This window comes from Taeniopygia guttata, chromosome 10 (genome assembly GCF_048771995.1).
Source record: "Taeniopygia guttata chromosome 10, bTaeGut7.mat, whole genome shotgun sequence".
Taxonomy (NCBI): Eukaryota; Metazoa; Chordata; class Aves; order Passeriformes; family Estrildidae; genus Taeniopygia; species Taeniopygia guttata.
Window position 1 is genome coordinate 12731992 of NC_133035.1, and position 19132 is coordinate 12751123.

The 19132-nt window shown below is 43.6% G+C and overlaps 1 protein-coding gene across 11 annotated transcripts in view; it reads right to left on the minus strand.

Annotated features, from left to right (window-relative positions):
- The window catches only part of ZFAND6 (zinc finger AN1-type containing 6), a 36776-nt gene extending 19745 nt beyond the window's left edge, over window positions 1-17031 (minus strand). The window contains exons 1-2 of one of the 11 annotated variants that reach the window (XM_030281092.4): window positions 16687-16840; window positions 13941-14031 (exon numbers count right to left, since the gene is read on the minus strand). Coding sequence is in view for 1 of the 11 variants with exons in the window: in XM_030281091.4 (XP_030136951.1) it covers window positions 9651-9652 (2 nt within the window). In the remaining 10 variants the exon portion in view is untranslated. Of the gene's footprint in view, window positions 1-216; window positions 233-4962; window positions 4983-9332; window positions 9618-9650; window positions 9849-10195; window positions 10212-13940; window positions 14035-16686; window positions 16841-17015 lie in introns of those variants that run through there. The other 10 variants (XM_072933715.1, XM_030281097.4, XM_072933709.1 and 7 more) reach the window with 10 other exon arrangements.
- Window positions 17032-19132: the final 2101 nt, after the last annotated feature.

A 19132-nucleotide genomic window follows, 5' to 3' on the forward strand; every position in this document is an offset into this window, starting at 1 on the left:
CAACAGACAAGAGTTATCATATGTTTCAGGAAGCTAGTTTTTGATCTGGCATCCCTGGGGGAGGCATGGTGAGAAGTTCAAGAGGCATATCTGAGGAACACAGAGGACACTGGCCAGCCACCCCCGCTGGTCCTGCTGTCCTACCCAAAGCACTCTATGTCCATGCACAAGCCAGAGAAGAGTGTCCTTCCCCCCCAAATATGAAGATGTACTTACTCAGTTTAGCCTCCCCAGCTCACCCAAGATTTAAGGCTGAGCAGGCCCATTTTTGGAAGATAGCTGTCTCTGAGATTAAGACTGACGCCAAAACCTTACATGAAGTTACACCTGTGACAGAAAGTGCAGCTGCTTTTAAAAGAGCGCCCTCTTAGAGTGTTTGCTCTGGCATCTCTGCCCAAGTGGAATAAAAATTCAGAAGTTACACCCATTAGAAAAATCAAACCATGTCAGTAATTGCTCATCAGCAGCTGGCTATGTCAGCTCATACAGTTTCCATCATGTGTGGCTGAACTGGTGCCAAGCCGTACAAGTCACAGACATTGCTTGAGGAGCCCTTTTCTTTCCTCTGGAGTTTGTGCCATCTCATAGCTGTATTCTGGCATTCAGGTGCTGCAGGAATACTTGAGTTGCCCTTCACAGTCCCATAAATCTAAGGTTTACTTGAAATCTGTCAGATAACAGAAATGCCTTCTTTTAAAATGCTCTAAGAAAGGTAAGAAAGCTACTCTGAAGCAGACCAGGCAGGGCTGGATTCTGCTTTCTCTGGTATCATATATTGAAGCTGGCCATTTCAGAAATCAGAGGTTGTATAGAATTAGAATCAGGTGATTCTAGAATTCTCTAAATTCCTTTAGAATACCAGACCAACAGGGATGCAGGAGAGCAACTCCATAAACTATCTTTGGTGCTGTATTTTAAAACAGGTTTGACTTAACACACTGATGAGAAATAATCTGTAAGAAGGATTCAAACACAAGATTACCCTCATAATTACTGAAAGAATAGATGTAGATTCAGTAATCGCTTCTTTTGAGCTTCAGTGAATAAGTAATCTTCTCTCAATACAGCATAAGTTTCACTTATTTTAAGCATATCAAACCCAGAAGAGATAAAAGCCGCTTTAACACAAGTTCCCAAAATAGACAGCTTCTTGTTAACAAAGCACCTGTTGCTGAGAACTGACAGTAAGCACAAAACACATTATAATTTGTTTTCATAAACAGCACTATGTAGAATTTTAATTAGCTTATAATGCCACAGTTCTACATGGGCCTAATGCTAAGGGAGCTCCTGCTCTAATATCGGGGTTCCTATGTGTTAATAAATAAAACTATCATCATTTCTGGCTAGGGCAACTTGAATTCAGCTTCACTTCCAAGAACACTGTGATTATCATGCATGATGTGTAGTTCTATTTAGAATTATGCACTAAATCTAATTTAAGTGTGTAAAATTATACAATACCCGTACTGTGGTTTGATGGGGAACTTAACCTAAAGCTAAAGCCTGACCAAAGAAAGAGGGTATGCAAGGACAAGTTTTCAGCAGAAGAGGTATAAGTACAGCGTTCCCGGTGGCAAAGCTGCATTCCTCATCTCTTGCAATACACTTAAATTTAGTCAAGGGACTCAAAGGTATTACTTTGTTTTAACCTCAATACTATTCTGGGGGGGGGTGGGGGTTGCTGCTTTTTTTATCCCTTAATTATTATTTCAATCACTGGGGAAGCCAGCTTACATGATCCTAAACAAATTACATATACTACATAGATGTCTACATACTAAAACTTATCACTCTGCAGACAGCATAAGAAAATACTTCACAGGTGATCATCAGCTGCCATGTTGGACAACTGGCATTTATCCATCACTTTAATACACTGTCAAGTTTCACTGAAGATAAGAACAGACCAACTGGTCACACTCTGAAGTTTTGCATCTTTCCTTAGTTTCCTCTCAGCTGTCACTTTACACTCCCTGAAACAATGGAACATGTAAACATCCAACTGCAGCCTATACACACACTTTCAATATCTATTCATACGCAACTAATGCAATGGTTTCATGATCCAGCTAATTTGGGGCTTTAGACACCTCTGCCACAGCATTGCTGGGACAGGAACTGATCTACCCTGAAGACTTTGTTCTTCAAAAGCTTGGACTGGCTCTTGTATCTGGTTTATGGTGCAGCTCTTTGCCAGAGGAGTCAAAGTTAACAGTGCACTGCAGCAGGAAGGTGAACCTACCAAGTTAGTAGCTGAACTAAAATTTAAGGCATAGCCTCACTTATAGCTTAAGCCAAAGAAAAAGGCCCACATCACCAGGAGGTCAGAGTGTGAATTAGTGAGAGTTGCCTTGTGTCAGCTTTAACTATCCAAGTGTCAAGTTAACAGATAAGGGGCTAGAGAATTATCAGAAATTTGCAATGAGACACTCTCCCTTCTGAAGTTTTCCACCACTTGCTTAGATGGAGAGGTCACTGCTTAAGGAAAGCTTAAAAAAATACTGGAAGCAATTTGATTGAGGACAACTGGTATTTCTTCCCCCACTGCCATCATGGAACAGAAAATAGTTTTTTACACTTCCTCCTTAAGCCCATACAGAACAGACTGCACACATTTCAGTTTCTCAACTGAGGGGAAAGCCAGAGCTGACAGCTCTCGAGTAAGAGTCTGCATTGCAAACATTGTGCTTTAATCACTAGGGCATCCTTTTACCTACAGAATACTCCAGTTACAACTCTGTGAACTGCCCTCCTGATAACCAAGTCTGCTATTCATTCTATTTCCAGACAAGATTCCACTATGTGAGCACACATTTCTAGTACAATGTCTCCCCCACTCACTGTCCAGAACACTTAGATCAGCAAGTTAAGAAGACAATCACCTAAAAATAGCATGGCTGGATGCCACTGTCTCCCCACTTATTACTGTGCTACCTTTGTACAGAGTTTTCTTCTACAATTCTACATGGAAAAATAAAGCCATAAATGGGTTTACAGGAGGGACTTGCAATCAAAATGGCCAAGCTGTTAAGTAGTGCCCTGGGATTTCCCCATTTTCCTCAAGCCACGTAAACATAAATTTACATTTTTAGAATAATTTTGAACAATAACTCCTTAAGTAGATCAAATGTCTCTTTTTATCTTCTTGCCAGAGTGATTGTATTCTGCCAGAGAACAGATTGACACATGGCAAAGTAACAACACTTTCTAGAGAAAGAAAAGTTCACAATATAAAGGAAAAGTACACAAATGTAGAAAATGCAGGCCAGATCACCAACTATTTTGCTTGGCATAATAAAGCCAGTGTCACACTTCAGAATGGATAAAAATGGGGAGAAAAAAATCTGCTCACAGGATATTGAGCTTCAACTGTCAACAACATGTGGCTTTCTATCATGATGCTCATTCCTTTCCATTCACAAACTATGGCCAACAAGGCTATTATCAGGAAACAGTGGAAAAAAGAACTAAGTCTTTTCCTTTTTATTATGGTACTGGGTCAGAAACAGGAGGGTTATCAGCAAGAACAAGGCCCTTTAGCTTGGCCTAAGGATGCAGCCACAGGCACAGCAGCTTCAGCTACGCTGGCTCCACAAGAACAGCATCCTCACTACAGCTTGGAGAAAAGCCCAGTGCCCTTACACAGTTTCCCAGAAATCCCTTCTCTCTCACACTCCTTTTGTGAGGGCAAAAATCCCCACACAACTGTTGAAGAATATTTGTATCCCTGACATTAAAAAACCATTAATTTTAACCTATAAGCCTGCATTTCAAAAATCAATTGTCCCATTGTAAAACGAAGCTGCTCAAGGAAACCCAGCAACACTGCAATGCACGTTTTACACTGCATATGCCACCCTGTTTAAGTTCACCAGGCTGAGATTTCAGGGCATACAAAAAAGTTCTAAAAAATTCTTCATTTCAGGCCTTGACAGTCTGAGAAATTAAGGTGTCAGAGCTGCAGCAAGGACACAGGTATTATTCAGAGAAGACTAATGTTCCAAGCATTCTGATTTTGTAGTGTGGGATCTGAGGTTGAAGACAGAAGGATAAGTAGGTAACAACTAATCAGGGATTTATTTATATACAGAATGACTAGGTATAAACTTAAGACCATGGGTCACAGTCACATTATGACTTTGCAGAATAAGCTAATTCCTGCAGAAAGAGAGACTAGAGGCAAGAGCCAAAAGTTTCACAGCCACAAGAGAAAAGCAAATGCAGGAAGGCAACAAAATCAACCAAGTGACCGGAGTGTGAAATGAGATTTTTTTGTTGTTATACTGAAAAAAAAAATTAAAGCAATTACTCCACTGCTATGCACAGAACTTTAAAATCACTTAAATGCACTCAAAGCACCAAGTTTGACTGGATTTATTAAGAAGGCAATAAAGTCATGCCCAGCTACCAGACCATCTACAAATCAAACACTCCTTTATCTCAGCACTAGTTTTAGCCCCTGCATGGTTTGTCACACACAACTGATAATTTGTTTGTTATGTAACTAATAGTAATACACTTACCTTGACCTATTGTTACTAGTGCTGCTTTCCTCTCCAAGGATACTTTAAACAAACCCCATGAAAATATGCTGATACTCAAAACAATTCTACTGAGCAATTCTGAAGTCTTTTCCCTAAAAAGCATTTCAGTGAAGTCCTTCCATGTTGCCACAATTTTCTTCTCTTTCTTTGCATATTAGTAATCAAATATTTTGGTATCATAAAACACTAAAATAAATACTTTTCTTGTCACCTTTCACCTGGAGAACAACATTTGCTTGATAACTAATTCTAATTAATACCTACAAAATAATTTAAGGACTTGACACCAATATCCAACAGCATGCCATACTAGCATGATATTTGGATGGCATAATCCCAACATGAGAAGTCTGGTGAAATTCACTTAGAAAACTCTCTGGTATCAGCAACTAAAGCTACCTGATAAGCACCTTACCTGAATCTGAATGAGCTGGGCAAGGACAGCAATCTTCAAACCTTTCAGTTTAACACTCACAACCACTTCTTTTGCCTCTACCTTGATAAGGATGCAGATCCCAATGCAAGGTCATCCTGTTGCACAGAATGACAACATTGCATTGCATCAAGGACTTGATTGCAGCTGATTTTAGAAAAACATGTTGAATTCATACAAAATTCATACAAGGAGTAGTAGAGAAACAATTTTATCCTTCTTTGCAGTCTTGTATCCTCCCTGTCACCCCATCCTTGAAACTAGCAAGATCAACAACTCACTGAATGTTTTCTCCTCACAATCTAAATCAGAGGTAGTGTTCTGTATAAAATACATTAATATGTCCAATTTAGGTACAGAATGCTACATTTTTGCCTGAAGAACCAGTGGTTCTCTCGCTGCAAACATATTTTAAACCTTAATGGAAAATACCTGCCTTTCTCATGCAATATTCTGCTTTCATCAACACAATTATATTCCACAGCACACACATGAAAATCATCCAGCCTCCTGCATTGTTCAAACTAATGGTGAAAACTTCAGGGCTTGCTTAAAAAACCCACACAATGTAAAATGTTTCAACGAGCCCAAAACACCTAACTTATATCTCAGAAATACCTCTCTTAAGCTCCCATTCCAATTTGATTATGAAGTTTATATTTGTCTCCCTAATCCTTCACACAGATAAAGTTATATTAGCATCATGAATTACAGGATACACTGGTGCAGTGCTGTTTTAAAACCCTGGGCTAGCTAAACTGCTGGGGTGGCTGCCAGGGCCTGCCAAGCCAGCCACACTGTTTATAGTTTAGTTCTCCAGATACAGGATTATTACGTTTCAGACTGACAAATACCATATCCTGAAGGTTAGAGTCTTGTGACACAAATACATCCTGGCAGGGCAGAACAGCTGAGCAGGGGTGGTCTTCAGCACAGAGACAGTCTGAGCTCCTGCAAGACTGCTGAGGCATTGAGTTAAAGGAAGAACTGTGGTTTTAATAAAACTGCTGCTTAAAAAGGAGCTATTTTTAGGAAATACTCAAACAAGTGTATTCATTTGTCTAAGTAATACTCAAAATACTGTCTTCAGTTGATCTAAATGGAGCAGAAGATGGATCAGGTTAGGATTTAACTCAGTTTCCCTCTTAATGCATAATTTAATAGCCAAAAAAGTTACTTCTCAAATGAAAAAAAACCTCAGTTTCTTTCAACAACTGGAGAATGAGCAAAGAGTCCCAACATGATTAAGGAGAAACAGTTTTTGCACTGTCAAAGCTTTGTTTTAGCTAGTCTCTGTTTAGCTCAAAAGCCCTATAAACACACTTGGAAGAAGGGATCTGTTAAAAATATATCACCCCACCCCTTCAATTAAGGGCTGAGAAGCTTATGACACATCTGAGAGATCCAACAAGAACAGGGAAGACTTAATGTTCCTGATACTTCTAAAGGTAAAAGAAAAAAAAAAAAACAACAAAAAAAACAAAGCAGGTTTAAAAATCCCAAACATGTTTCATGCCTCTATTAAATGGATTTTAAACCAAGAACTGATCCCAACTATTTTTATTCCTTTGTAGGTCATGTGCAATTAAATGCTTATTTTCACAAAACCTTATTACAGTGTAAACATCACTGGGCAGATGATCTGCCCCACCCAGAGCGAGCTCCACACCACAGGAGGACACACAACTATCTCCAGAGGAGCCCTTGTATCTGCAGGAGAGGGCTGTTCCTGGGCACCAATCTGCCCTGCAACAGCAGCCCTGTGCTGATCCCGCCTCCCAGCTCACCCCTTTCCTAGAAACGGCAAGAAAACCAGTTAGAGGCCAAACCTCCCAGCTAAAAGCAAGGGCAGGTGTCCCTTTTTGGGTATGGCTGCCTTGGGCACAGGGCAATTAGCAGAAACATCCCTGAACCATTTGGGAAACAGGGGGAGGAAGAGAAGGGGAAAAGAGCCAGTTGGGCTGGCTCCAGCCAGGAGTTGAGAACAGTTTGAGCCAGCCTAGCTGACTGTGCCTGCAGTGCTCACAGAACCCCTCTGCTGGGAGGTGCAGGAGGCCCCACGTTGGCAGAGAGGGCCCAACAAACAGGGGGGATGCATATCCCACATTCCTGGTTTCAGGGTGGGCAGCAGCCCTCCCAAAGGCTTGGGGATATTTTACAGAGGTCAGCCCATGGCAGGCACACAGCCTGCTCCAAGTAGCACTGACCAGGACCGGAGTGCAGGGTCACCACTCAGCTCATGCTGGGCCACCCACCTCACACTGGGCAGTGCCACCAGCAGCTGGTGGACTGTAGGGCACAGATGTCCTCCGTCACGAAGAGGGGAGATAAAATTTGGTCCTGCATTTTGTACACAGGGTTACAGTGGATTTTAAGACTCTCTTATTCACATCAGAGATGTATATTCCATCCTGGCACAAGAAGCAGATACATAAATCCCACAGCACACAACACATTCACAGTGTTTAAGATCTGCAGATGGAGCATGTGCGGGAGAAGGTTTTTATGAACAAGAAATGCTGGAACAACCAATCGTTGTGTGGGGACAACACGGGTCCTGCCAGCTACGGTCTGAATGCAGGCAAGAAACATTTGCTGTAGCCTGAATACAGGAGTTGTACAGCTGTGCCAGCAAAGTGGTATGTTTATCCTTTAGGGCAGATTTGCTTTCTACAAACAGCCTGCATTAGAACTATATACATGTGGCAAGAGAGTTGAGCATTTCACTCCTGTGTTGAATAAATCAGCAAAAGTGGTCCCAGATAATACATCTTCCCTAAGTTGGGGGCCAGAGGGGACTCAAGAAACATGGCTGCTCAGCGATCAAGCAACAGGAAACAAGTTGACTCATGTATCAGCTTTTATCTGGTTCTAAATGAAACCAGTTTTTGGCTAAACGCAGTGTTTTATAGCACACAAATACTTCAGTTGGCTTCCTTTAGTTTCAGCAATTCTAATACACATACTCATCAGTTTAGAGAAATTTCAGTTAACTCTTCTTGCCCTCACCTCATACACCTGATGTAGCCACTTAGTCTTAGGCCTAGCATCACATGGAAGTTAAGAAATTAATATCTAGGTATTAAACACTTATGTATACTAGTCCTAGACCCAGTACAAGAAACCTATCCCAGCTCTCTACTAATGACCACATATAGTCACTGCCCATTCTAAAATAGCATTTTCAGGGTTTAAATACAATGCAGGACATTTAAAAATGGCATAAATAGATAAAGGCAGCAAGAGCAAATTAGTAATTCAGACCTATAAACCACTGGCCCATAGCAAGACACCAGTGTGTCAAGACACTGATATATATATGCACATATATATATATAAAAAAGCAATCTATACCCAGCATTTTGAGAGAAAACACAATGGCTCAATGTAAAACTGAAAGAACGAGCTATACTTTGAAAATAACACTTGTTTACATTCAGTAAAGGTCTATGCAATTGCTTTCCACGGTCATTTGAAAGACTGTTGCTCAATTTTTTCACATCCATTCTTCTATCACCATGACTAATCATACAAAACCCATCAAACTTCTTAGACTCAACAAGTATTGGGGACATGAGTATTTCTTTCCAATTCCCAGAAGCAGCTGTGTATCAACCCAAGTGATTTTATAAAAACAGGAAGTATTTAGGGAAGTAAGAAAACAGATTTCCCAATCTGAAAGCTTTGTTCTGTATGTGGCCTCATCTAATATAGAAAGGGTGACAATTAAAAGAAAGTCTTCATTCTCATTAGAACCCTCCCCACCGTTTCCTGCCTCGCCACTTCCTGCTCTCCTCCCTCTCACCCTATCCCATGCCACCCATGGCAATTCATACTTTTCCTGTTCCTGAAGCCCTTTCAGATGCATAAAGTGTCACTAAAAATACCACCTATGATATAACTGGTGCAGAAACTGAAAATAATCTTCCCTCAAATAAAACACCTGCTGCCATTAAGCAATACAGGTTTCCAAAGAGATTCAGACCAATTCCAAAGGAAAAAGAAAATTCTCCCCCCCACTTTTTTTTCCTCTTAGCTAGAAGGGTAATAGCTGCAACACAGAGCAGTAACACTTCATTTTTCCTGCCTGTGTTTGTAATCAGAGCTCTTACAGACCCAGACACCCTACAAAACTGATTAAAATTGAGGAAAAAATTGCCTTGTTTTACATAGATTTTACATACCTTTGTTCTAAATGCTAAAGACCTGCGAGACATTCTTCTCATCAAGAACAAACACACAGACAACAGCACAGCAGCCTTCAGTGATACAACAAAGGACAATTTAAGACAAATGACTTGGAGCAAATGCTATCACTGAATAATCCCACGGCAGCTGTCATAATTAGTTACCTCCAATCTCATCAGAATCAGGGAAGTTAGAGTTAAAATCGAGCTCTCTTCCTGTAACATTGTGTAACTCCAAAACAGCAGCTTTATCCACGCTATTTTAGAATTAACATTTCTCCATAAAATAATGTGGAACCGCTCGATTCTTCCACGCCAGAACACCCGGTGCAAGGCGAGAGATGACAAAAGAAACTCGGTCAAGTTTGAGTCTCTCAGCACCTTATTTCCTGTCTAAAGAGCCCTTTTGTTCTGCTTCCCTGCATAAATGTTAATATCCTGCCATCATTAGAGAGCGAAACGACGAAGGAAAGCCCCACGCACATGAACTCCACTGCCCCGGAGGGCGGAACGACGCCATACGACGCGATTAGAACGGCAAAATTCCTACCAACACGGTCTCCACAATTTCCTGCTCGCTTCACCCCAGATTAACTTCACTTGGAGCTGCACTTCGGCGCAACCTACCGTGGGCACGGGCCCGCCCTCCCGCTCCTATTGGTCGAGGCGGCTGAGGCCCGCCCCGCCGGCAGGGCCGCGCCCGCTGATTGGCGGAAAGGGCTGCCCGTCACGTAAAGAACTTTTCCTCGCTAGCAGGTTAGGCTGGGCGGGCTCGGGCACCCCGGGCGCGCGCTCTTAAAGGGGCCGCGCCCCGCCGCCGCCGTGCCAAACGCGAGCCGCGGGCGGGCGCACCCCGGCACCGATGCCCGGGACAGAGCCCGGGACAGAGCCCGGTCCCCGCAGGCCGCCCACCCCTCCCGGCACCGATGCCCGGGACAGAGCCCGGGACCGAGCCCGGGCCCCGCAGGCTGCCCACCCCTCCCGGCACCGATGCCCGGGACAGAGCCCGGGCCCCGCAGGCCGCCCACCCCTCCCGGCACCGGCGGCGGAAGAGAGGATAACACCCGAGCGGGCTGGGAACGCTTCTCCCGCGGCAATTACACAACTGCCGCTTGCTCCACTTATGGGATAAATTTAGCTGTGGGTTTGGAGCCCACCCGCGCTTTAAGGGTGACTGGAGTTACCCTGGGAGGCCGAGCACACTATATAAATTAGTAACCCCGGCTAAAAATACATCGGGTCGCCGGTTCCAAAGACTTCCACCCATTTAAAGCATGAGTCAGCAGGAGCTCCGCAGGAAGTGACTGTCTCCATCCCACAAGGTACCACGGTTTCTGCCAGAAACTTTTTGTGCTTATTCAGGCTTCACTTGACTGAACAAATTCGCAGAGATTCTGGTCACGCTATGACAGCAGCGTTTCTCACGGCACAGTTTCCCCTCAGCACTACACAAAAACCTGTATTTTAGATTGAAAGCGGTTCTTTTTCCTTCGTGCAAACACAGATGTGGTTCCCTACACAACTATCCAGTGAAAAGATGAGTAAAAGCAAAACAAGGCTTAACAAATATTTCACAAGTGCAGATAGAACACCTGGTTCAAGACGAACCTTGCCCCATCCTAACAAGCAACACAGAGAAGAGCCAGAACACAGTCAGTGTTCCCTCCTGCACCCACAAGTATCATCACAGTTACACAGGACTTATCTGGGTAGCAAGGCTGCCTTACATAAAATATTTTCACGTGTTTAGCGTAAAATAACTAAAAACATTAAGCTAGAGGAAGATAAAGCACTTGTCAGCACAAGCACATTGGGGTTGTTTTTGTTGTGTGCGAAGGCAGAGAGGAAGAACTTGTTTCTGGTTCTTGTCACCTTTCCCAGTGCTGGAACTGCCTGCCTTCCCTTACTTCACCCACTACCAATATCACTAAACAGGGAAGTTTTAACTTCCCTGATACATACAGATTAATGAAGTCCAAGGCAGTCCAGCACACTGCTTTACTGCAAATACTGCGCAACATCGGGAAAATATTTACAGTTAAGTGCTCCCTTGAGCTGTGATAACACCAAAAAGAGCATAAAAAACACCCTCAGGAAGGATATTTACTTCTGCTAAAACGATGAAATTGCACATTTTGTGTTACCTATTTTAAAGCAACTTATCATGCCACAAATCCAAGTACAACTGAAAAGCAGCAATTGGTTATAAGTTGATATGTATGAAACACTACAAGAATAGAATTACCAATATTCACATAACTTCCCCCACAACACCCAAAATATAAACTGAAAGAACCAGACCTTAATCCTTGCATCTGAATTCAGTGCCCTGTGAAAGCCAGCACAGCTGGAAGCTGATCTGGGGTCCCCTGAGCATAACTCACACTTGCATGACACTTTTTTTGACCAACCCTTATCTAAGCAATCAAAACCAAGAACACAGTTCACACAAACAAAACAGACCAATAAAGTATCTCAGGAACCAATCTTGGAAAGCTTCAATTCAGAGCACATTAACTTTAGGCCCATAGAAACAGCAGCACAAGTCACAAATCATATCAAACAAACTGCTAAGTGCTAGAAGACACGACAACCCTATAGTCAACATTGTTGTTGGGATACTTTAAAAAGAAGAAGCAGAAAAAAAACCCAAACCAAATATAGTATTCCAAAGTCTCCAGCTCTGTTTGCTACCACAGCAGTCTCACCACCTTGTAATGGCAATGAAAAATAATTTTTATCATCAAACATCCCACACTTCAGCTCATGCTTCTGTCACACATGCAACTAGCAGCTCTTATCACTACAGGGGAGATGTTCCATCCCTTTTCCTCCCCACCTCTTCCCCCCTCAAGCCCTGCAGTCTGGGCAACTCCTGAAACCAGCTCTGGTGCTAATCAGCCCCTTCCACCTGCCTTGAGTCTCTGAGCTGGCAGAAGTTTGGCCAGCCTCTGATGAGCAAGTGTATGGCTTACCCAGAGCAGAAAGGGAATGCAAAACAAACTCAGCACCGGCCTCCCAGATTTTCTTACCCCATATCATTTAAAACCAAAACACACCCACCCTAACTGTCCTAATAAGAAAGCCCCAAGAGCACTTTGCTAGCCTCATAAAAGTGAAGATCCCCACATCATCTGTGAAGTGGGGTATCCAAACTAGATTCATGGTTGACCCTTAGGTCACTGACTAGGAATCACAGGTAAACATATCCGTATCTAAATGTTGGGAATCCACACATTTAAAAAATGCTATTCAAGTCATTACCCCATGCTGAAGGAAATGTAGTGAAACTTGATTAAAAAGCCTAATTTTCAGCCTCAGTTTCTGCAAGAAGCCATCTATTTTCCCTCTAAACACACACACATTCTGGAAAAATGGCACAGGCACATTTTAAGGTTCAGGCTCAAGTTAAGCCTTTGCTCCTATTACAATGTCTGTAGCAATACAAAAAAAAAAGGAAAACAGCAGATTGCAGCTGCAAGAACACTAAGCAGGGAAGCTTTCACAGCAGCATTAAAAAAAAATCAGTTTGCTGCCACCAACTTTGCACTTGGGCAGTAAGAGAGCACCTGACTCTCATTTGACTACGGTAATCACAGAACAGCTAAAGGCCATTTGTTCTGTAATCTTACACACACAGAAGACAGCAAGTTTGGGAGCCTTGACAGCTCAAGAGATCAGGAACAGAGCCTTCCATCTGTAAGTCACCAGTTCAAACAGAGACAAGAATAGTAGTGATCAAAAGCCACATGTGATGGCTGTTCAGGGATTAGATGAAGAGATGGTTACTCAATCCAGGTCCCAGCAGATCAGTGTGAACCACAAGAGCTTTTCTTCACTATTTTACACCTGGTTTTCAGTCCTAAATCCATTACACCTCCTGGATTCTGTACATGTTAATAAGTAGCAAAGAAACTGATCTGCTGCATACACACACTGAACTGACATTGGAGAAAAGGACTTTACCCTCTGGTTGTCAATGATGTCTGCACTACACCATGCTGATTTTTTTATTATTATAATTATTACTATAGTTTAGACTTTTAGCTTTTCTTATTACTAGAGACAGTTTTCAAAGTAATATTTAACTTCTCATCCCTTTCACACGAGAAGTTAAATATTACCCTCAGATGCTGTAACCCTATTTATAAACAATAGCTCCCAAACTTGATGTGTATTTCTTAAAATATATCAATTTTAAAAGTACATTAGCGTAGGAATTTCAGAACTTTGGCATTTGAGAAATTAACTCTGAGACAATATTATAAAGCTTTTTATCAAACCTAAAAAAACACATTATTTCATAAGTGCCATATCTACATAAAGACAGTGGGAAAAAAATCCCTATGTGAAGAAACAAACATTCCTTTTCATATTATATGTTCTTCAATACATCAGTCTCTGCAAAGTTTGCTAGCAGTAGCTCCTTTCCAGCCTGACTTTAGTTTTAAAAGTCTGCAAAAGTACCTGGAATTTCCAAGCTGGATAAGCAAGATGAAAACAAGTTCAGAGTGTATGTTGACTGAAGGTCCCCAGAGCTTGGGTTCATTGTCCTGCTTCAAACACCACTACCAAAAACAATCTTCTACAGAAGCCTAACAATACACAGTTCATAGCTCTTAGTAGCACATTACTTCCCGATAATGAAATTGCTGATGAAAAGCCAAGATCCTAGAAACCTAGCAGGAAACTTATCCTTAGCTGTAACTAAGGAGGCCCTCATGTACAAAGAATTCAACTTGCTATTCCAGGAGTTTGAAGAGAACAACATACCAGACTGATGAGATTTCAATAATCTTGAACTTTTGAGATTCCTCTTGCTGCTTTCAATCCCAGATGTACTACTGCACTGCAATAATCAGATCTGGAAACAACAAAGGGGTGCATGTGGTAAATACACAGAGGTCTGTTGAGCTGTCTGGCCAGCAGCACAGACACACCAGACAGACACATCCCACTGGATTGTTTTAGCAGCTATCTCAAACCACTCAAAGCTTAGCTGACATGAGATACTATTGAAGTTCCAGCATGTTACATCCCAACTCTTTCTATAAAGGCAAAAATCCCTTAACAGAATAATTTGTCCCTGCCCTGTGGCCTCCTGGCCTGTAAAGCTGGACATTCCTCACAGGTCTCAACTTCTCAGCAGCTGGCATATGGGTTTGCTTTGGGGTGGTTGTTGAGGTTTTTTGGGGGGTGTGTGATTTGGCTGGGTGTTTTTTCTTTTTTTTTTTTTCAATCAGAACATGGAATTGTAGCTTGTACAGCTGCACAACCAAGGTCTCTGGTGACAGAGGGCTGCATCACTTGTTTCAGTTAAAGTCCTTGAAAAAGGATCCAGACATTTTAAAACACACTTCCTTGACATCAGGTATCTCTTGGGTGGAGCAAAAATAAGTATATTACAGTTTCCATCTAATTCAGCATAGTCCAAGTGCATTTATACATAAACTATAATAATCTTTGTGGGTCAAATGATGTATCTTGAATGCAAGTCACAGCCCATTCAGTATTTAAAGAAAAAAAGTGCATAGCAATTAACTGCTAAGGAAATGGAGCCAGAAGTTTGTATACTTCCAATTTTCTCAGAAATCAGACTGATTAATACAGCTGTTACAAAATGACACACTTTCACAGAAACAGGGATTACCTTTATCTGTAACCATAGCAACTTTTCAGTAGTTTGTGTTAATGTTACTCTCCCTCTGATAACTTGCCACTATCTCTCCCAAGCTATTTGTGTAAGGTTTTGAATGTGCCATCTCAGACCATGAAGTAACAAGAACTTGAAATGTAAACTTGCATTCTTCAATCACACTCCTGTAAGTATATACTGTCATATACAATGTTGTCAATTTTTGCCATAAATTCATGATTAGTCAAGAAGTTAAATAGTAACAGATTAAAATAAATTTAACATGATTCACAGGTTTTTAAGACAAACATTTTAAGAGGTATTGTATGAAATATATACAGGAGACAGTTTTCCCACTTCTTCTCTATCTGCAAAGTAATAAACACAAGGAATTATGCCACTGACATGTAAGAGACTTTGTAATTCAGTACCATAAGGAACAAAAAATCCTCCCATTATACATTTATTTTGGCCTGAACAAATACAAGACAGATCAGAAAAGAGCCAGTCCCCTTGTTCTGTGTTAGGTGATAGCAAAGAACTGGTGTAGGTACCTCAGCACTACAAAAACAAACCAGATAAAATTCAAAGAGTAAAGCTGTAAAAGTTAGAGGACAGACAAGAGACAAAGGAATGAACTGACATATTTACTTCCTCAGTTGTTGACTTACCACCATCCACAGCTCAGAGAAAGATTAGCACTCTGTACAAAAAATTATTTAAGACGACACAAGACAAACAAAAACATTTACTTGAAAGGAGGAGGAAAAAAGAGAATATTTTTTTTTTTCACTGAAGTTCACCGGGCAGCTTACCAAGCTGTGCCCTTCTCTTTTCAGTGTAGAGTTTGGCACAGTTAAGATGTGAGCACAGAACCTTAGAAGAGTGAAAGAAACTCGGCACACTCTCTGCCCCCTGTAACTCTTATGCAATGACACCTATTATAGGACAAGCCTGGACAAACACTCGGGAATGGACTTCAGAACACAACGGCGCACTTGAAGTCAGCCCATGCAGGGGGTGAAGTAACCACCACGGTTTTGCTGAATGCCTCCACATTACACCAGCACATATGGTGGAAGCTTCTGTATTTCGTTGTTGCTGCTGTTGTTATTAGCACTAAGGTAACTGCCCTTTTTATTTTCTAAGGTTACCCAATCCTAACATCCTGTGGAAACACGAGTGGATGTTCACACCCTTTATCTATCACTCCAGGCTTTTGGCAAAGCCCAGAAGGCAAACTGGGTTAAATCCCACAGGCTTCTTGAGCGAACACCCAAACAACAACAATAACTTCTCATAAAGCAAAACGCCAAAGTACGACAGACTTTACAAGCCTTAACCCCTGGTTTAACCACAAGAGCGGCACAACACGGAGTGCATGGCACCCTGTCCCCACAGCAGCCAAGCTGGCTGCGCTGGGCTCCCCCGGGGGGCGGCGGGCCCGGGGCGGGCCGGGCCGGGGGAGCCCCGGGCCGGGCGGGCACCGCCGCCGGTTCCGTGCGGGGCCGGGGCCGGGCCCGGCCGGCGCAGCGCTGGCGGAGGGCCGGCTCTGCCTCTCCCTCCCACCCAAGGACACGAGTACAAACACCTCTGCCCCGGGATGGCTCCTGCGCACGCAGCCGCCCGCCGGGGGTGGGGAGAGGAGGACGGAACCACCAAAAAAGGCAGAGAAAGCGCCGCGGGCCCCGCGCCCGCCGTCGCCCCGCAGACCCTCGCCCGCTGCGTACGGGGCTCGGGGGTACGAAGGGGGAACCCTCCCCGCAGCCCCTCCGCCGCTGCCGGGGCCAGTGGGCGGGCGGCCGCCGTCCCCCCGGCGCGGCGCGGTGCGGGGCCGGGCCGCAGCCCCGGCGCGGCCGCCCCCGGCCCGCCGCGCTGCCTCACCTGCGCCGGGCCCGCCGCGCCCGCCGGCCCCGCTCGCTCCGCACCAAACTTTTTTTTCCCCTTTCTCCGTGTTTCGTTGCCCTCGGAGTGACGCGGGCGGGCGCTGATTGGCGGAGCCCGGGCAGGGAGGCCGCGGGGAGCGGGAGGCGGCGCTACGGCCCGCGAGTAATTATGGCACGGCGACGGCGGCGACGTGAACCAGAGAATGCTATTTAAAGGGACAGCGGCCCGCCCGCAGCGGTGACCTGAGGCGAACGCGGCGGCGGCGGGGCGAGCGGGCAGCGGCCGCCCTCCTGCCCCACAAATAAACTCATTTTGCGTTAAAATACCCATGAAGGCCCCTGCTGCCGCTCCCTCTGCCCTTCGGGTCCCTGAAGGGGAAGGTCTCTCCTGGCGGGGTTCCCGGCGCTGTGGGCTCGGTCCTCAGGCCCCTCGCCCTGTGGGAAGGCAGCGGTGGCCTTGGAGTCTCTTAACTATGATGTCACCTGCTTGTGTTTTCTTCTCTCCTTGTGGAGCTTTGAGACAATCCACTACAGCTTCTTTACATGCACACCATTTCCATCTCACACCCGATACATAAAGATATATTTTGCTTTTTTTTTTTTTTTAATACACTTTCCCCATTTGTCACAGCCCATATCATGCAGGGAGGTTTTAAGGTGAGATTTAAGGACGATGAGTGGCTTGATGCAGATATGGAGTACAGGATTCCAGGGACATGGAACAAGCCAAATAAAAGGAGAATTTTATCTGTGTTAGGAGAGAGGAATGGGCCAAGGCTAGAGTAGCTGGCAGGAGGTGAGTGGAGTTTGCAGAGTTTTGGAGGAGGGAAGGCAGAGGGTGCAGTCATGCAGCCAGAGAAGCTGAGGCTAGGTAAAACATGTTCCCATTTCATACAATCACTGAATATACTGAGCTGGAATGGAAACCATCAGGATCATGGACTTCCTAGAGGTACTGCAAAGAGATTTGGGGTCTTCTTTTGAGCAGACCAGCATTGCAAGGGGACACATAAATATTTCAGTAAAGATAAAATCTAAGCAGAGGCTTCTCATTGCTAGGAGCTTGCTATCACTCATGTTGAGAGCTGAGTAAGTAGAGCCATAAACATGGAAAAAGCACTAAAAGGGAAGAAAACACCTTATTTGTTTGTTTGTTTTGAATATCAGAGCTTGGATCAACACTAGAAAATGCTGGTGCAACCAGCATGGAAGTGCTAGCATAGCTTTACAGCTATTTTGGTAGAGATTATTCAGTCTTGGCTGTCTTTGCTGATGCAATCCGTTTTCCAAATGCCAGGTTGCATGAGCATAAGATGACCTGCATTGCATGTGGGTATCACAGCATTCACCACAACATTATTTGGAGCACTTTCATGGTCTTGGCAGTAATCATAAGGAGCTGCAGGGAGTGATGATTGCATTCCTCCCAGCCTCTCCATGATCATCTCTTTTTAAAATGATTTTTTTAAACCTCGAATTGATTCCCTCTGGTTGTTCTCGGACTGTTTTCTTTGTGTCAAGTTTCATCTCATCATTGGAAATATAAATGCAGAATAGTAGGGCACAACATCCTCAGTGTTCAGGAAAAGGCCAGCTGATTGTTCTGCAGTTGTGAGGGACCAGCACAGCAGCTGGCAGAACAGCAGCGGCAGTACAAGGGAAATGCAAACAGTGAACAAGACACACACCTCCCGCCAGGAGTTACCGACCAGCGACACATGGTGCAACAAATGTTAAGTTGTGGCATCAGATGTCAAGGGGGAGCAGCAGAATGTTCAAATGTGATCTTACTCAAGTTGCAGGTGACGCTTGTCAGTTCTCAAGTGCTGAAAAGAGAAAACTCAGTTTAATGCTGGAGTAAGTGGGGTTTTTGGAGCATTCAGAATCACTATGTCTGGTACAGTCAAAAGCTGCCACAGCTCAGAAGAGGCAAACAACCTCTAGGAAAATAGGGAACACAAAGTTTTATGGCATTTGCATTAAAAAAACCACCGGTAGTCAAGCTGTCTCTGAGGAAGAAAAGTCCCAAACAAGATGGCCAGATTTATTCTTGGGGTAGAATAAAGGATGCATTTTAAAAATTAAATATACGTGTTGTTCCACTGTGAATGGAAAGCATAATATTGAAGTAATAGTGTTCAGTTTTCTCATTTGAGGATCTAGGGACTGATAGGCTAAAAAACCTTGCTGAAGTCATGTAGGCTAATAAGTAAAAGCGAAGTGTATAATGGGAGAAATGGCTTAGATGTTAACCACCCAGAGAAGGGCATTCTTGGCTTTGAAATCAGCTGAAGAAGTCAAAAGTGATTCTGAGCCAGCAGCTGCAAACAGAATCCTGTTTTCTGTGGACCACTGCAGAGAAGGAGCTGGAGGCTTTTGGTCCACCTGAGGTTGATCAGAATAGTTTTTATGTTTAAGAGTGCACAAATGCTCAGTAGGGCACA